Source organism: Rhinatrema bivittatum, chromosome 19, assembly GCF_901001135.1.
Source record: "Rhinatrema bivittatum chromosome 19, aRhiBiv1.1, whole genome shotgun sequence".
NCBI classification, from domain to species: Eukaryota; Metazoa; Chordata; class Amphibia; order Gymnophiona; family Rhinatrematidae; genus Rhinatrema; species Rhinatrema bivittatum.
The window spans coordinates 1,374,379-1,389,122 of NC_042633.1; the positions used below are offsets into that span (position 1 = coordinate 1,374,379).

The 14,744-nt window shown below is 46.9% G+C and overlaps 2 protein-coding genes across 9 annotated transcripts in view; both read right to left on the reverse strand.

The window, feature by feature from the left end:
• LOC115080610 (zinc finger protein 2-like) overlaps positions 1 to 14,744 on the reverse strand; it is a 68,704-nt gene that overhangs the window by 24,459 nt on the left and 29,501 nt on the right. For 4 of the 8 annotated variants that reach the window (XM_029584882.1, XM_029584883.1, XM_029584887.1 and 1 more), the window contains one exon: positions 3,621 to 5,646. The exons of 2 other annotated variants lie outside the window; for them this stretch is intronic. In XM_029584882.1, coding sequence (XP_029440742.1) covers positions 5,222 to 5,646 — 425 coding nt within the window. In that variant the 3' untranslated portion in view covers positions 3,621 to 5,221. Of the gene's footprint in view, positions 1 to 3,534; positions 5,647 to 14,744 lie in introns of those variants that run through there. 2 more of the 8 variants (XR_003853607.1, XM_029584884.1) reach the window with 2 other exon arrangements.
• Positions 3,500 to 4,738, reverse strand: LOC115080613 (oocyte zinc finger protein XlCOF8.4-like). Its single transcript, XM_029584891.1, has one exon. The coding sequence runs from the start codon at positions 4,715 to 4,717 to the stop codon at positions 3,536 to 3,538; it is 1,182 nt and encodes a 393-aa protein (XP_029440751.1). The 5' UTR covers positions 4,718 to 4,738; the 3' UTR covers positions 3,500 to 3,535.

The following is a 14,744-nucleotide window of genomic DNA, read 5'->3' on the forward strand; positions in this document are numbered from 1 at the left end:
GGAAAGGTGTCCAGGTCTACAGGACCCGATCCCCAACTTCTCCCTGAGCCTCCACAGCCCTCAGATGGACAGAGACCGGACTCCCCGCAAAAAGCAGCACCACATGACCTGGGGACAGATCAAGGCCCTATCCAACCAATCTGCACAACTCTTGGAACAGCAAGGCCTTGAGAAAACTCCAGAGAACTTATTAGCCGCCTTTTCTTGCCTGAATGCCAACTCATTAACAATTGTGTTCTGCACCCTCCTCCTTTGCCTTATTTCTTCAGCTATGGTGATTTCCGAACAAGGACTTTGGCAGGACAACATGTACATCCTCGATGCACAGAACTTTTCACACCTGTTGAATCGACTGATGCATGCTGTACCATTTAACCTTACAGTGTGGACTAATTATCCTTTACAGAGAGGTGTTTTCATTACTTCTCCAGTTGGTAATACCATAATATCCATCGGCAGCCGTATTCAAGAGACTGCCGCTCTTTGTTGGGACTATGATACAGGGGATGGGAAGGGGCTTCAGGTGGGAAAATATCCATATTGTAGCCGAACCATTGTATTAGAAGAAGTCATGATCAGATCATACTCTAATGTAACAGCATACCCTGAATTCCCAAAAAATATCACAGAATACTTGCATAGCTTTACCCACTATATGTGCAATTGGCTGATCTCAGGATATTCCGTGGGAGAACCAACAAGGTGTGATAGAAAAGAAAAATTCTCAGACGGGCAATTTAGCTTGTGTGAGTATGTAGCCGCAATGGTACAACAAGTCAAACAGCCCCGTAACTGGTACACTAACCAGATAGGGAACATTTGGATGCTGTGTGGGCGTAGAGCATATATGCACATTCCCCCCAGATGGAGAGGCAGATGCACTCTAGGCTACATCCTCCCCTCATACTATGCAGTCAACAATTTACCCAAAGCAAGACTCCGTAACAAAAGGGAGGCGATCAAGAGTCCCATAGATATGTATACAGAAACCCAGGTGGCTAGAAGCCTGTTTCCCCCAATGGGAACAGCTATGAATTACAGGGACTTATACATCCTAGCTAACTGGACGACTGCCCTATTTAATCAGACAGTCCATGCATTAAAACTACTCACAACAGAAGTTTCTCAGATTAGAGAGGTAGCATTACAGGACCGCTATGCCTTAGACACCATTTTAGCTTCAAAGGGTGGTGTTTGTGCATTAATTGAATCTCATTGCTGTGTGTACATATCAGTTTATAAAGCAAACCTCACACATACCATAGAGCAGATAGAAACCATGGTTGCTGATGCACCACTTTCAGGCAGAATACCAACTTCTCCATGGGACTGGCTATGGTCCTGGCTCCCTGATATTTCTGGTCTCAAAAGGGTGATTCCTATTATAATGACCGTAATTGTCTTAATTATTTGCCTGTGCTGCTGTATTCAGTGCATACCCAACCTCATATCCATACTGAAACCTTGCTCTCAGCCCGGATACAAAGATGTCTTGTATGCTGCTTAATAGGGAATCCTGAGCCCTGCAGCAGTTGGCACACCACGCTGCACCAGCTCTGGGTGATGTGGAGACTCAAGCGCTCTGCGGCAGCTGGCACACCACGCCGACTCAGCTTTTCTCTCCATATCCCCCTTCCCCTATCTCCAGCCCATTCCAAGACATAACAGATTTCAGTAGGGGTCTAAAGCTTTCTTGTGCTGCTTAAATAAAAACAGAAAAGGTGAGATGTGGGGAATTATGAGCTTTGCCAGCAGGCCATGTCAGGGTTTAACACTAACTTCCCTTCTCCCTGACCTTTGCACTGAATGAAGCAACACTAGTGCATCTAAATCTCTAGCTTATAATTAAACCTCTCTGCCCAAGGAGAGGATACCTGACTGTCACGTATTTCTCTAGCTTATGATTAACCCTGACTGCCTGAAAGGATAGCTAGTTGCCACGTAGTCAGATGCAGTTAAAAGACAGACACATATGGTATAGGATTCAGCAGCCAATGAGATGATCCGTACACACCCCCTGAGCCAAGCCAATGGTGTAGTGACACGTCTGTATGCTATGGGGAGAGGAGCCAATGATGTGATGACACATTGTATGCTATGGGTGTATGTACAATAAAAAGGGGACCCACGGGAGTGGTCAGCCCTTTTCCTGCCTGCCATGAATCCTGCCTGATGTGTCTTCATTGCCTCGAAATCTGCTGGACAGGAGGCTCAACCCACGGTCTGGACTGATCCGGGTACATACAGGGTCCAGGCAGTTCCATCGCGGGCGGGGAGGGCATGTCTGGGCCGCGGTTTTTGTCTCGCTCTTTTTCTCTTTCTTTTCGCACTACGCGGTCTCAAAATAAAGGCAGCTAGTTGTAAAAAGAAAGAAATTAGCCGGCGAATCCTGTCTGTCAGTGATAAAAGTCGTGGATGGGGTTAGATATCGGGGAGTAGGCAGAGAAAGGGAAACCTACATCTGTTCCCCTCACTGCCTCACGTGATCTCTTCCGGAGCAGGTGGTGAAGACAAAAACAGTGATTTCAAAGGGGCATGGGATTAACACTGAGAATCCCTAAAGGCTCGAGGATGGAAATGAGGAAAAGGGTACATGGGAGTAATTTTCTCAGTGCGGCAGTTACGAGCCTTAACCAATAAGCCTTGATGCTTTTCATGCAAATAAAACACAGGTCTCCACTTCATCAGCAGGGGAAAAGAGAAATGGGATTCAGACCACAACCAACAAGGACCCAGACGTTTACATTCTGGGGAACTGATAAGCATGGGGGTAACCTGCAGGGAGCAGCAGTTGCTACCCTTAACAGAAAGCATGGGGATTATAACCCTTAACCAATAAGCCTTGATGCTTTTAACACAACTGCAACACTCCCTCTCTGCTTTGATAGTGGCGGGGGAGTGTCAGGAAAGAGGAATTGGATTCAGAGACAATCAACATGATCCCTGACTTTTACAGTCTGGGGTACTGATGCACAGACATAAGGGAAAACATACAGGACAAGTCCATAAGCAAAGCAGATCAGGCAACACTGTCTGAATTTTCAAGAAGGCTCATCACCCCGTAAAAATGGTGCTAGCACTACATTTTTTATGGGTTATCCTAAGGCTTGGGGATAACTGCAGGGAGCAGCAGCTGCTACCCTTAAAAGAAACTGTGGGCTAAGCTGCATGGCGCAGCAAATAGTACCATAAGAAGCTTGCTGGGCAGACTGGATGGACCATTTGGTCCATTTCTACCGTCATTATTTTGTGACTATGTATATTGTCACATTCAGAGCATTTATATGGTCTCTGTTTCACATGGCTCATTTCATGCTGTTGTATGGGGCAGTTTCTCTAAATCAGTTTATTTTGCAATGACCTTGACAGAAATCAACCTAATTCATAGCCAGGTTAGGTTAGAAATGATCTGTATCTCAAATTTACGAATAATAACCTTATTAGAGAGCCTCCTTCTGAAGGTCATCATGTGTAATTTTCACAGGTAACATATCCGGGAGTGTTTGGAAATTGCTCTGAATCAGACTAGTATGGATTATTTTGTGCTTCTTGGAGCAGATATATGTCTGCAACAGTTACCAAAATCAGAACATTTAAACCTTTTTGCAATGGTATGGACTCTTTTGTGTTTATTAAGGTTAAATGTTTGAGTGAAACATTTATCACACTCAAAAAATTTTAAATGGTTTCTCACTGGTATGCATTCTTTCGTGTTTTTTAAGATCAGATTTCTGCAAGAAACATTTATCACATTGAGAACATTTAAATGGTTTCTCATATGTATGGACGGTTTTGTTGTATTTAAGAGGGGAATATTTAAGCAAAGCATCTCATTCAGAACATGTAAATAGTTTCTCACCTGTATGGACAGTTTTGTGGTATTTAAGATGGGATCTTTGGGAGAAACATTTATCACATTCAGAACATCTAAATGGTTTCTCACCTGTATGAACTCTGCAGTGGATTTAAAGCTTAGATTGCTCAGTGAAGCATTTATCACATTCAGAACATGTAAATGGTTTCGCACCAGTATGGATGGTTTTGTGGCAGTTACGATGCCATATGAGAGCAAAACATTTATCACATTCAGAACATTTAAATGGTTTCTCGCCGGTATGGACAGTTTTGTGGTTTTTAAGAGTGGACATTTGAGTGAAACATTTATCACATTCAAAACATTTAAATGGTTTCTCTCCTGTATGGACGGTTTTGTGTCTTTGAAGATAGTATTTTTTAGCGAAACATTTATCACATTGAGAGCATTTAAATGGTTTCCCACCACTATGGAGGGTTTTGTGGTATTTAAGATGGGATCTTTGGGAGAAACATTTAAATGGTTTCTCACCTGTATGGACGTTTTGTGGATTTTAAGAGTGGACATTTGAGTGAAACATTTATCACACTCAAAACATTTAAATGGTTTCTCACCTGTATGGACGGTTTTGTGCTTTTTCAGAGTGGACATTTGCGCGAAACATTTATCACATTCATAATATTTAAATGGTTTCTCACCTGTATGGATGTTTTTGTGGTTTTTAAGATTGGGCATATTAGCGAAACATTTATCACATTCAGAACATTTAAATGGTTTTTCGCTGGTATGGACAGTTTTGTGGTTTTTAAGAGTAGCCATTTGCGTGAAACATTTATCACATTCAGAACATTTAAATGGTTTCTCGCCGGTATGGACAGTTTTGTGGTTTTTAAGATTGGACATGTCGGCGAAACATTTATCACATTCAGAACATTTAAATTGTTTCTCACCTGTATGAACTCTGATGTGGCTTTTAAGATTAGATTGATAGGTGAAGCATTTAAAACATTCCGAACATTTAAATGGTTTCGCACCTGTGTGAATATTTGTGTGTTTTCCTAAACTAAATTTCTGATATAAATCTTTATCACATTCAGACCATATAAATGACTTCTCTCCCTTGTGACTTCTCTGGTGATCTTTAAGCCAGGATCTATATCTGAAACATTTTTCACATTGAGAACACTTAAAAGGTTGGTCTTGTCTGTGAATTTTTTTTGTGTTCTCTCAGGTTTGATTTCTTAGTAAACCTCTCCTCACATTCAGGGCACTGAAATGGTCTTTCTCCAGATTGAATTCTTACATGTCCTTCCATCTCAGCTTGGAAGAAAAAGCATTGTTCACACCGAGTGCATTTTAATGGTTTCTTTTTTAGATGATCTTTTCCATGTGCTGTAAGTTTTGTATTCATAGGGGTCCATATCTCTTCTTCAGAACCTGTAAATGTTGTTTCTTCCTTTTTCTGATATTGTTGGATGTGTGACTTGTCCTTTCAGGGAACTTGTTCCCACATTCAATAATTTCTTGTTGTTCAACAGATTGTGAGTTTGTGGTGAAGTTTTCTGAAGTGTCAGCACTTTCAAATGGTCTCTCTCCTTCACTGAGTCTCTGAGTTTCTACAAGACTGGGGCAGAGGTTGAAATTTCTTCCTCGTTCAGAACATGCATATGGACTCTTTCCTTTCCCCCTGGGTGATGTTATTCTACTGATTCCTCCTGCATACTCAGCTGAAGGTCCTGGGCTGTCTCTGGAGGGGTCTCTCTCTTTCCATTCTTCCATCTGCTGCCCATCACACATTCTCTGCCTCTCACTATTATTCCTGAATCCATCTTCTGGTGGATAAAAGCGAGAGTATGATTACTAAATTTACAAAAATGGAGGGAGACGTATATAGGGAGATAGCTTCATTTAATCACTGAACGGCATTAGGGTGGCTATGGATCCCTATCATATATAATAGAGCCTGGTGCTGCTTGTAGACAGGCACAGGTGGGCAACACAGCACATGAACAGAGGGGAACAGACCACGTCTGACCTCATCCTGCTGGTTCTGTTCCTCTCATCCTCACCTCCAGTCTCTACACTGATTCCCTTCACTCTGATTGCAGTCACTCACCAAAAACTCTGCCATGCCCTGCTGGAGACCTGGGATTCATTCAGGACCCGGGACCCTGAACCTCAGTCCTGTCAGCTTAAAGTAACTGAATTCTAATGACTTAGTAATGAATATTTAACTGAGAGCCAGCATTAAAATTCACCTTCTATGTGGAACGTTTGAAATTCTCATACGCCAAAGACTGGGGGTCAATTCCCATAGAATGACCAAACTAAAAAGGTGAATAAAGATTCAATCACAAATCTTACACAATTTACTGCAGTTTTTAACGACCATCACAATAGGCTCTACCAGTCAATAGACCTTCATCTGCCTTATATTTAATCAGTGGTTGCAGTGCAATGCAAACTTTTTATATTTTGATCTTAAAATGCAAATAAGACACATCTGCTTGTCTCTTTTCTTCTTAAATATCACAAAAAGATCCAGACACAGGCTGTGTTTCAAAGCGGATTCTGCATTGGGGGAAATCACACAGGAAATCTCATAAGCAGTGATGCACGTCCTAATTCGTCCTTACATTCAGATACATTGGATCTGTCAGCATTTTAAACTCTCGGTGCCAATTTTTAACTTATTGCAAATAGAGGAAGTTACAAAGAGACCACTGCTTAAATATAAGGCAGATGAAGGTCTACTGACCGGCAGAGCCTATTGTGATGGTCGCTAAAAACTGCAATAAATTGTGTAAGATTTGTGATTGACTCTTTATTCACCTTTTTACTTAGGTCAGTGAGAAATACTCCACAGCACCCAGGAAGAAAGAGAGAAATGATGGTAGAAAAGGACCAAATGCTCCACCCAGTCTGCCCAGCAAGCTTACGCCAGTATCTGCTGCAATGTGCAGGTTACCCCCCATGCTTATCAGTTTCCCAGACTGTAAAAGTCAGGGCCCGCGGATGCTGTTTGAATCGAATTTCCTTTAACCAGTGCCATTGAAGTAGAGAGCAAGGATGGAGCTGCATTAACAGTGTCAAGGCTTAATTGTTAAGGGTAGCAACTGCCGCACCAGCAAGTTACCCCCAGTTACCCCCATGGACTCTTTTCCTCACTTCCATCCTCGAGCCTTTAGGGACCCACAGTGCTTATCCCATTCCCCTCTGAAATCTTTCACTGTTTCTGTCTTCACCACCTCCTCCGGAAGGGCATTCCAGGCCTCCACCACCCTCTCCATGAAGAAATATTTCCTGACGTTGGCTCTGAGTCGTCCTCCCTGGAATTTCACTACCTGACCCCTAGGTCTACTGATTTCTTTCCAAAGTGAAAGGTTTGTTGATTGTGCATCATTAAAACCTTTCAGGTATCTGAAGGTCTGTATCCTATCCCCCTGCTCCTCCAGGTTTATACATATTTAGGTCCCTCAGCCTCTCCTCATAGGACTTCTTATATAGATCATCCACCTTTTTGGTCGCCCTTCTCTGGACCGCCTCCATCCTGTCTCTGTCTCCTCTGAGATACGGTCTCCAGAACTGAACCCAGTACTCCAGGTGAGGCCTCACCAAGGACCTGTACAAGGGGACTGTCACCTCCTTTTTCTTACTGGTTATTCCTCTCTCTGTGTAGCCCAGCATCCCTCTGGCTTTAGCTATCGCCTTGTCACATTGTCTCGCCGCCTTCAGATAAGAAAATTGATTCTTACCTGATAATTTTCGTTCCTGTACTACCACAGATCAGTCCAGACCATGGGTTATGCCTCCCTTCCAGCAGGTGGAGACAGAGAAAAACTTGAAAGGCACCCTCACTTAACCTGGTGTGCCTCCTGCATCCCTTCAGTATATAGAGAGTCTCAAAGCAGAAAAAGACTAGCAATGAATCAAGCAAGAACAGAACTGCAAGAACAAACATACAAACATGTAACCATAGCTTTCTTTCTCAGTATGCTGCAATAACATAATCTGAATATGCGCACGGACTTTACAGATCCCCCTGATACCCACTCCTAGTCTTTGGGCGGCCATCTGGACTGATCCGTGGTACTACAGGAACGGAAATTAGCAGGTAAGAACCAATTTTCCTTTCCCTGTACGTACCCGGATCAGTCCAGACCATGGGATGTACCAAAGCTTCCCTAAACCGGGTGGGACCTTGCGAGTCCCGCGCGCAATACGCCACTGCCAAAATCTCCGGGCGCCTGAATGTCCAAGCGGTAGTGGCGAGCAAAGGTATGGAGCGTCTTCCAAGTAGCGGCTCTGCAGATCTCCTGAGGTGATACCAACTGGCATTCGGCCCACGAAGCTGCTTGAGAGCGAAGAGAATGGGCCTTCAGGCCCTCAGGAACCGGTCGTCATTTTCAAATGTATGCAGACAAAATGGCTTCTCTCAACCATTGTGCCATCGTCGTCTTAGACGCCTTGTGACCCTTCCTGGGACCGCTCCATAGGACAAACAAATGATCTGAGAATCTGAAAGAATTTGTGACTTCCAAGTAACGTAACGCCGAACTTCGAGTTGATGAAGCTCTCGTGCATGTTGAACATCGTTCGACAAATGAGGAAAAGGCGGAAGCTCAACAGATTAGCTTAAATGAAAAGATGAGACCACTTTAGGCAAAAAGGACGGAACCGTTCGGAGAGAAACTCCCGAGTCAAAGATTCTCAAAACGGGTTCCCTACAGAAGAAAGCCTGCAACTCAGAAATCCGGCGAGCTGAGCATATAGCGACCAAAAACACAGTTGTCAAGCTGAGGTCCTTCAATGTCACCGACCTAATGGGTTCAAACGGCGGATCACACAATGCGCAAAAAAACAAAATTAAGACTCCACGACGGACATAACAGATGGACAGGGGGCTTCAAATGCCTTACTCCTCTGAGGAAACGTACCACATCTAGAGGTGATGCCACCGAGCTACCAAGCAGAGTGCCTAAGCCCGCCACCTGTACAGGGAGGGAATTAAAAGACAAGCCCTTGGCTAAATCATATTGAAAAAGCTTAACATCTGAGAAATTGTAGCAATCTCTCGCTCACGACGCCACGTCTCAAAAACCCTCCATACTCTAATGTATGAGAGAGAGGTAGACATTTTCCTGGCTTGTAGCAGTGTAGTGATCACCTCCTCAGAATACCCCTTCTTCCTCAATCTCCGCCTTTCAAAAGCCATGCCGCTAGACAAAAGCGAGCTGCCTGGTCGAAATATATAGGCCCTTGATGGAGAAGACGCGGAAGATGCCCAAGTCGTAGAGGGCCATCCTCGGCCAGATTGATAAGATCTGCGAACCACAGATGTCAGGGCCACTCGGGAGCCACGAGGATTACCCTCCCTGGGTGGATCTCTATCCTGCGAATCTCCTTACCCACCAGAGGATAAGGAGGGACCACGTACAGGAGAACTGAGGTTGGCCAGGGAACTACTAGCGCATCGACCCCCTCTGCGCCGTGATCTCTCCTGCGACTAAAGAAGCGAGGAGCCTTGGCACTGTCTCGCGTTGCCATCAAGTCCATGTAGGGAGTCCCACATCTGCGAGAAATGAGATTCATTGCTCCTCCGACTCAGGAAGTCCGCTTGTATGTTCTCCTTCCCGGCGATGTGGGAAGCTGCTAGCATCGCAAGCTTTTGCTCCCCCCAAGTCATGAGTACCTCTGCCTCGTCGGCTACAGCTTGACTTCTGGTCCCTCGTTGACAGTTGCTATAGGCCACCATTGTCACATTGTTCGACAGGACGAGAACCGCCTGATGGCGTAATCGGGGGAGAATGTGTTGCAAGGCCAAGTGAACCGCTCTGGTCTCCAGGCGATTGATCGACCATCTGGACTCCTCCAGGGACCAGCTGCCCTGTACTGAAAGATCCTGGCAAACAGCTCCCCAACTGGAGAGACTGGCATCCGTGGTCACTACTATCAGTTTGGAACTTCATGATCCACCCCTCGAGACAGGGTGTGTGGGCAAAGCCACCACCCAAGACTGGACTTGGCATGATCGGTGAGTGGTAGAGGGAAATTCTCCAACTTGGGATCCCCCTGGGAAAGCAATGCTCATTGTAACGGTCTCATAAGAGCAAAGGCCCAGAGAACCACCTCCAGAGTAGATGCCATCGAGCCAAGAACGTGAAGGTATTCCCAAGCCTTGGGCAACGGGAGTGCCAACAAGCAACAAACTTGCCCCATCAATTTCTTCATTCGGTCTGTCGGGAGAAAAACTTTCCCGACCGAGGAGTCGAACCGGGCTCCCAGAAATTCCAATGTCTGAGAGGGGACCAGATTGCTCTTTGGCTGATTGCCCAGCCTAGGGACTCCAAGAGAGTGGTCACCTTGTGGATCGCTTCCACACAGCATTCCCTTGACTCCGCCCTGATGAGCCAATCATCCAGGTAGGGATGAATGAGGAGGCTTTGTCTCCGGAGGGACGCCACCACAACCACCATGACCTTGGGGAACGTACGGGGTGCGGTCGCGAGACCAAAAAGTAGAGCGCAGAATTGGTAATGCATTCCCAGGACCATGAAGCAAAGGATTTTTTGATGATCTTCGCGGATGGGAATGTGCAAGTATGCCTCCGTCAGATCTAGAGAGGCCAGGAATTCGCCCTTGCGCACCGCCGAGATGACTGAACGCAGAGACTCCATGCGAAAGTGCGGCACCTTGAGAGACTTGTTTACCTTCTTGAGGTCCAAAATTGGCCGGAAGGATCCCTCCTTCTTTGGAACTACAAAGTAAATGGAGTATCTTCCCGTCCTCCACCATTCTGGAGAGACCGGCTTTACCACTCCCAGAGCCAGGAGACATTCGAGAGACTGACGCACGATCTGCCGTTTGACTTGTGGACCGCATGGAGATATTAAGTATAAATCTCGGAGAGGCCAAAGCGTAGCCCTGTTCTATTATGCTTAGCACCTACTGATCGAAAGTAATGCTGGCCCACGCCTCGGGACAGGGATCGAGGGATGGGTCGGCCCCATCTCATTGTGGAGTCCTGGAGGCAAGAGAGGAGGAAGGACCTCCCGGGAGGTTCTGCAACCCCGAAAGGACGAGGACCAGGCTTGGCTCCTGGCCAACGGTTGTCACTGTCCGGCCGCTTGCTGACTGTTCTGCTGAAACCTCTGCTGCCCCCGAAAACGAGAGCGGGAGGATGGAAACCCTCTGGAAGGTTTCGGTCTGTCCTCTGGCAACTTGTGAACTTTGTTCTCCCCCAGGGACTTTATCAACTGCTCCAAATCATCTCCAAATAAAAAAAACACCTTTAAATGGAATAGCCCTGAGCTGAGCCTTAGAGGAAACATCCGCTGACCAGTTGCGGAGCCACAGGAGCCGCCTCGCTGACACTGCCGATGACATGGTGCGAGAGGAGGTGCGGAGCAGGTCATACAGTGCATCCGCTCCATAAGCCACCGCAGCCTCCAACTGCTGCGCCTGCTCGGACTCTCCCGGAGGAAGATCTCTAGACGCCAGCAATTGCTGAACCCAGCGCAGGCTCGCCCGCAGCATATAACTGCTACACACCACCGCCCGGATACCCAGGGCCCTGCCCCCACAGCCCTTGCCTGAGCTGCAGCAAAGTTGTTTAAGATGGCTGACGACCCTGCACTGAGGGGAAACAGATCAGCCAGAAGCTCCCGCGGAGCAGAGCGATTCTGAGCCCCTCGAGGCTTGGCTACTGCTGCAGACTCTGAAAGAGAGCTGCCATCCCCTCCAGGTAGGCAGCGGGAGTAAACACCGGCCCTAGAAAGCCGCGCGGATGATTCTCCACAAGCCACACACCAAGATGGCCGCGGCATCATGGGGGGGGGGGAGAGAACGGCCCAAAACACGCGAAACATGCGGTGAAATTCGTCAAAACCACGGCGATTCAGATGGGGAGGGGTCCTGGATTGCAGCAGAGCAAAAAAGAAAACATTTTTAAAAAATTTTTATTTTTATTTTTTTCCAAAATGCTCAGAATAAGCCCGGGGTAAGAGAGGGACTGGACCCCCAGCACCTTACCTGGCTGGAGCCCTGTGGGGTTACCGACCCCAGCTCCAATAACCTGCCACCAGAGAGGATGACCCCGCAGGATCTCACAACCCTCTGGGAGGATTGGGAAAACTCTCCCCTGGAGAAGAGCTTCTCCTTTTTTTTTTGTTATACTTGCTTGATTCACAACTTATAGCTAGTTCACTCTTAGTTAATTTTAAGGGATAGCCTAACCCCAGAAACAGGGCAAGACTGCAGGGTTTGCACCACCTCCATCTGCTGGAGACAGAGAAATACTGAAGGGATGCAGGAGGCACACCAGATTAAGTGAGGACACCTTTCAAGTTTTTCTCTGTCTCCACCTGCTGGCAGGGAGGCATAACCCATGCTCTGGACTGATCCGGGTACGTACAGGGAACATCAGATACTTTCGCCCCAAGATCCCTTCCTTGGTCCATGCACAACAGACTTTCACCCCCATCACATCTTTTGGATTTCCACACTCCAAATTCATGGCTCTGCACTTCTTGGTATTGAATCTCAACTGCCGTACCTTCAAACACCGTTCAGGCTTCCTTAAGAACATAAGAAATTGCCATGCTGGGTCAGACCAAGGGTCCATCAAGCCCAGCATCCTGTTTCCAACAGAGGCCAAACCAGGCCACAAGACCTGGCAATTACCCAAACACCAAGAAGATCCCATGCTACTGATGTCAGTAATAGCAGAGGCCATTCCCTAAGTAAACTTAATAGCAGTTAATGGACTTCTCCTCCAAGAGCTTATCCAAACCTTTTTTGAACCCAGCTATAATAACTGCACTAACCACATCCTCTGGCAACAAATTCCAGAGCTTAATTGTGCATTGAGTGAAAAAGAATTTTCTCCGATTAGTCTTAAATGCTAAGTTCATGGAATGCCCCCTAGACCTTCTATTATTCGAAAGTGTAAATAACCGATTTACATCTACTCGTTCAAGACCTCTCATGATCTTAAAGACCTCTATCATATCCCCCCTCAGCCGTCTCTTCTCCAAGCTGAACAGCCCTAACCTCTTCAGCCTTTCCTCATAGAGGAGCTGTCCCATCCCCTTTATCATTTTGGTTACCCTTCTCTGTACCTTCTCCATCGCAACTATATCTTTTTTGAGATGCGGCGACCAGAATTGTACACAGAATTCAAGGTGCGGTCTCACCATTGAGCGATACAGAGGCATTATGACATTTTCCAATTTATTAACCATTCCCTTCCTAATAATTCCCAACATTCTGTTTGCTTTTTTGACTGCTGCAGCACACTGAGCCGACTATTTTAAAGTATTAACCACTATGATGCTTAGATCTCTTTCCTGGGTGGTAGCTCCTAATATGGAACCTAACATCATGTAACTACAGCAAGGGTTATTTTTCCCTATATGCATGACCTTGCACTTGTCCACATTAAATTTCATCTGCCATTTGGATGCCCAATCTTCCAGTCTTGCAAGGTCCTCCTGTAATGTATCACAATCCGCTTGTGATTTACCTACTCTGAATAATTTTGTATCATCCGCAGATTTGATTACCTCATTCATCGTATTCCTTTCCAGATCATTTATAAATATATTAAAGAGCACCGAGCCAAGTATAGACCCCTGAGGCCCTCCACTGTTTACCCTTTTCCACTAAGAAAATTGACCATTTAATCCTACTCTCTGTTTCCTGTCTTTTAACCAGTCTGTAATCCACAAAAGGACATCAACTCCTATCCCATGACTTTTTAGTTATCTTAGAAGCCTCTCATGAGGGACTTTGTCAAACGCCTTCTGAAAATCCAAATACACCACATCTACCGGTTCACCTTTATCCACATGTTTATTAACCCCTTAAATCCCGTCACTTTCTCTCCACTCCTTCCGGCGTGTCCACTCTGTGTTGCGATCCCCCCTGCTGCTGCGCTACAGGAGGTCTCTTACCTTCCTCCAGAGGCCGCTCTGAAGCCAGGGCCTCGCCTACGTTCCATCCAGGACTTGCTCCAGGGCCTGAGAGGCCTAGCTGTGCCTGTGGCTTGCATGCCAGCGTTTGGACTTCCTGTTTGGCGACGCCCTTTCCTAGGGGCTGGCCCGCAGCTCTCCACCTGACTTATAGGACCAGCGGTGGGCGGTCCTGGCAAGCTCCTCCCAGGGAGTTGCCTTCTACCTCCAGTACTTAAGGACTTTCTGTTCACTTGCAAAAGGCCTTCGGATCAGGTCCTACAGTCGTCTGTATCCTTGCTGATCCAGGTCTTCCGTGATCACATATGCTTTGATGGATCCCTGTCCAGTGTCTCTGCCTAGATGTTTGTTCCTGTGCCTGCCAGCCGTAAGGACTTCGGATGTGAGTATCCCAGCATCGGAGTTCCTGTTCGCCTGGAGTTTCCCTGCACCCTCCTTCTCAGCGTGGTCCGCGACCAGCCTTCCTGGGCTGTGTAGGGCGCGTCTGGGACAGGGTGGTCCGCGACTCAGTCCCACGGGTGGGCTGAGTAGGGCGCCCTGATGGACAGTGCCATGTTTCCGTCCAGCCTTGTCTACAGTGTCTGCTTCAGCCCTTGCCCGGATGTCTTCCTGTCTCTGCCTTGACCTACGTCCTCGTCTGGTTCCTGAGCCTTCTGTCCTGTTGGGCCCTGGAGTGGCCAACAGGAGGGATTCGTCCCACGGGCTCTTGAGCTTCTGCCAGCCGAGGGGGCTTCGGATGTGAGTATCCCAGCATCGGAGTTCCTGCTCGCCTGGACCTTTCCTGTGTCTCGCTTCAGCCCTTGTCCTGATGTCTCCGTCTTGCTTCAGCCTGCTTCTGCCCCGTCTGATGTCTTCTGTTTAAGGACTCTGTCTGCCCTCGCCTCTGTCCGGCCTGCTGCCCATTGCCGTTCCCTGCGGCAGGTCCGAAAGGGCCGGGAACAGTCGGAGGACCGTTCATT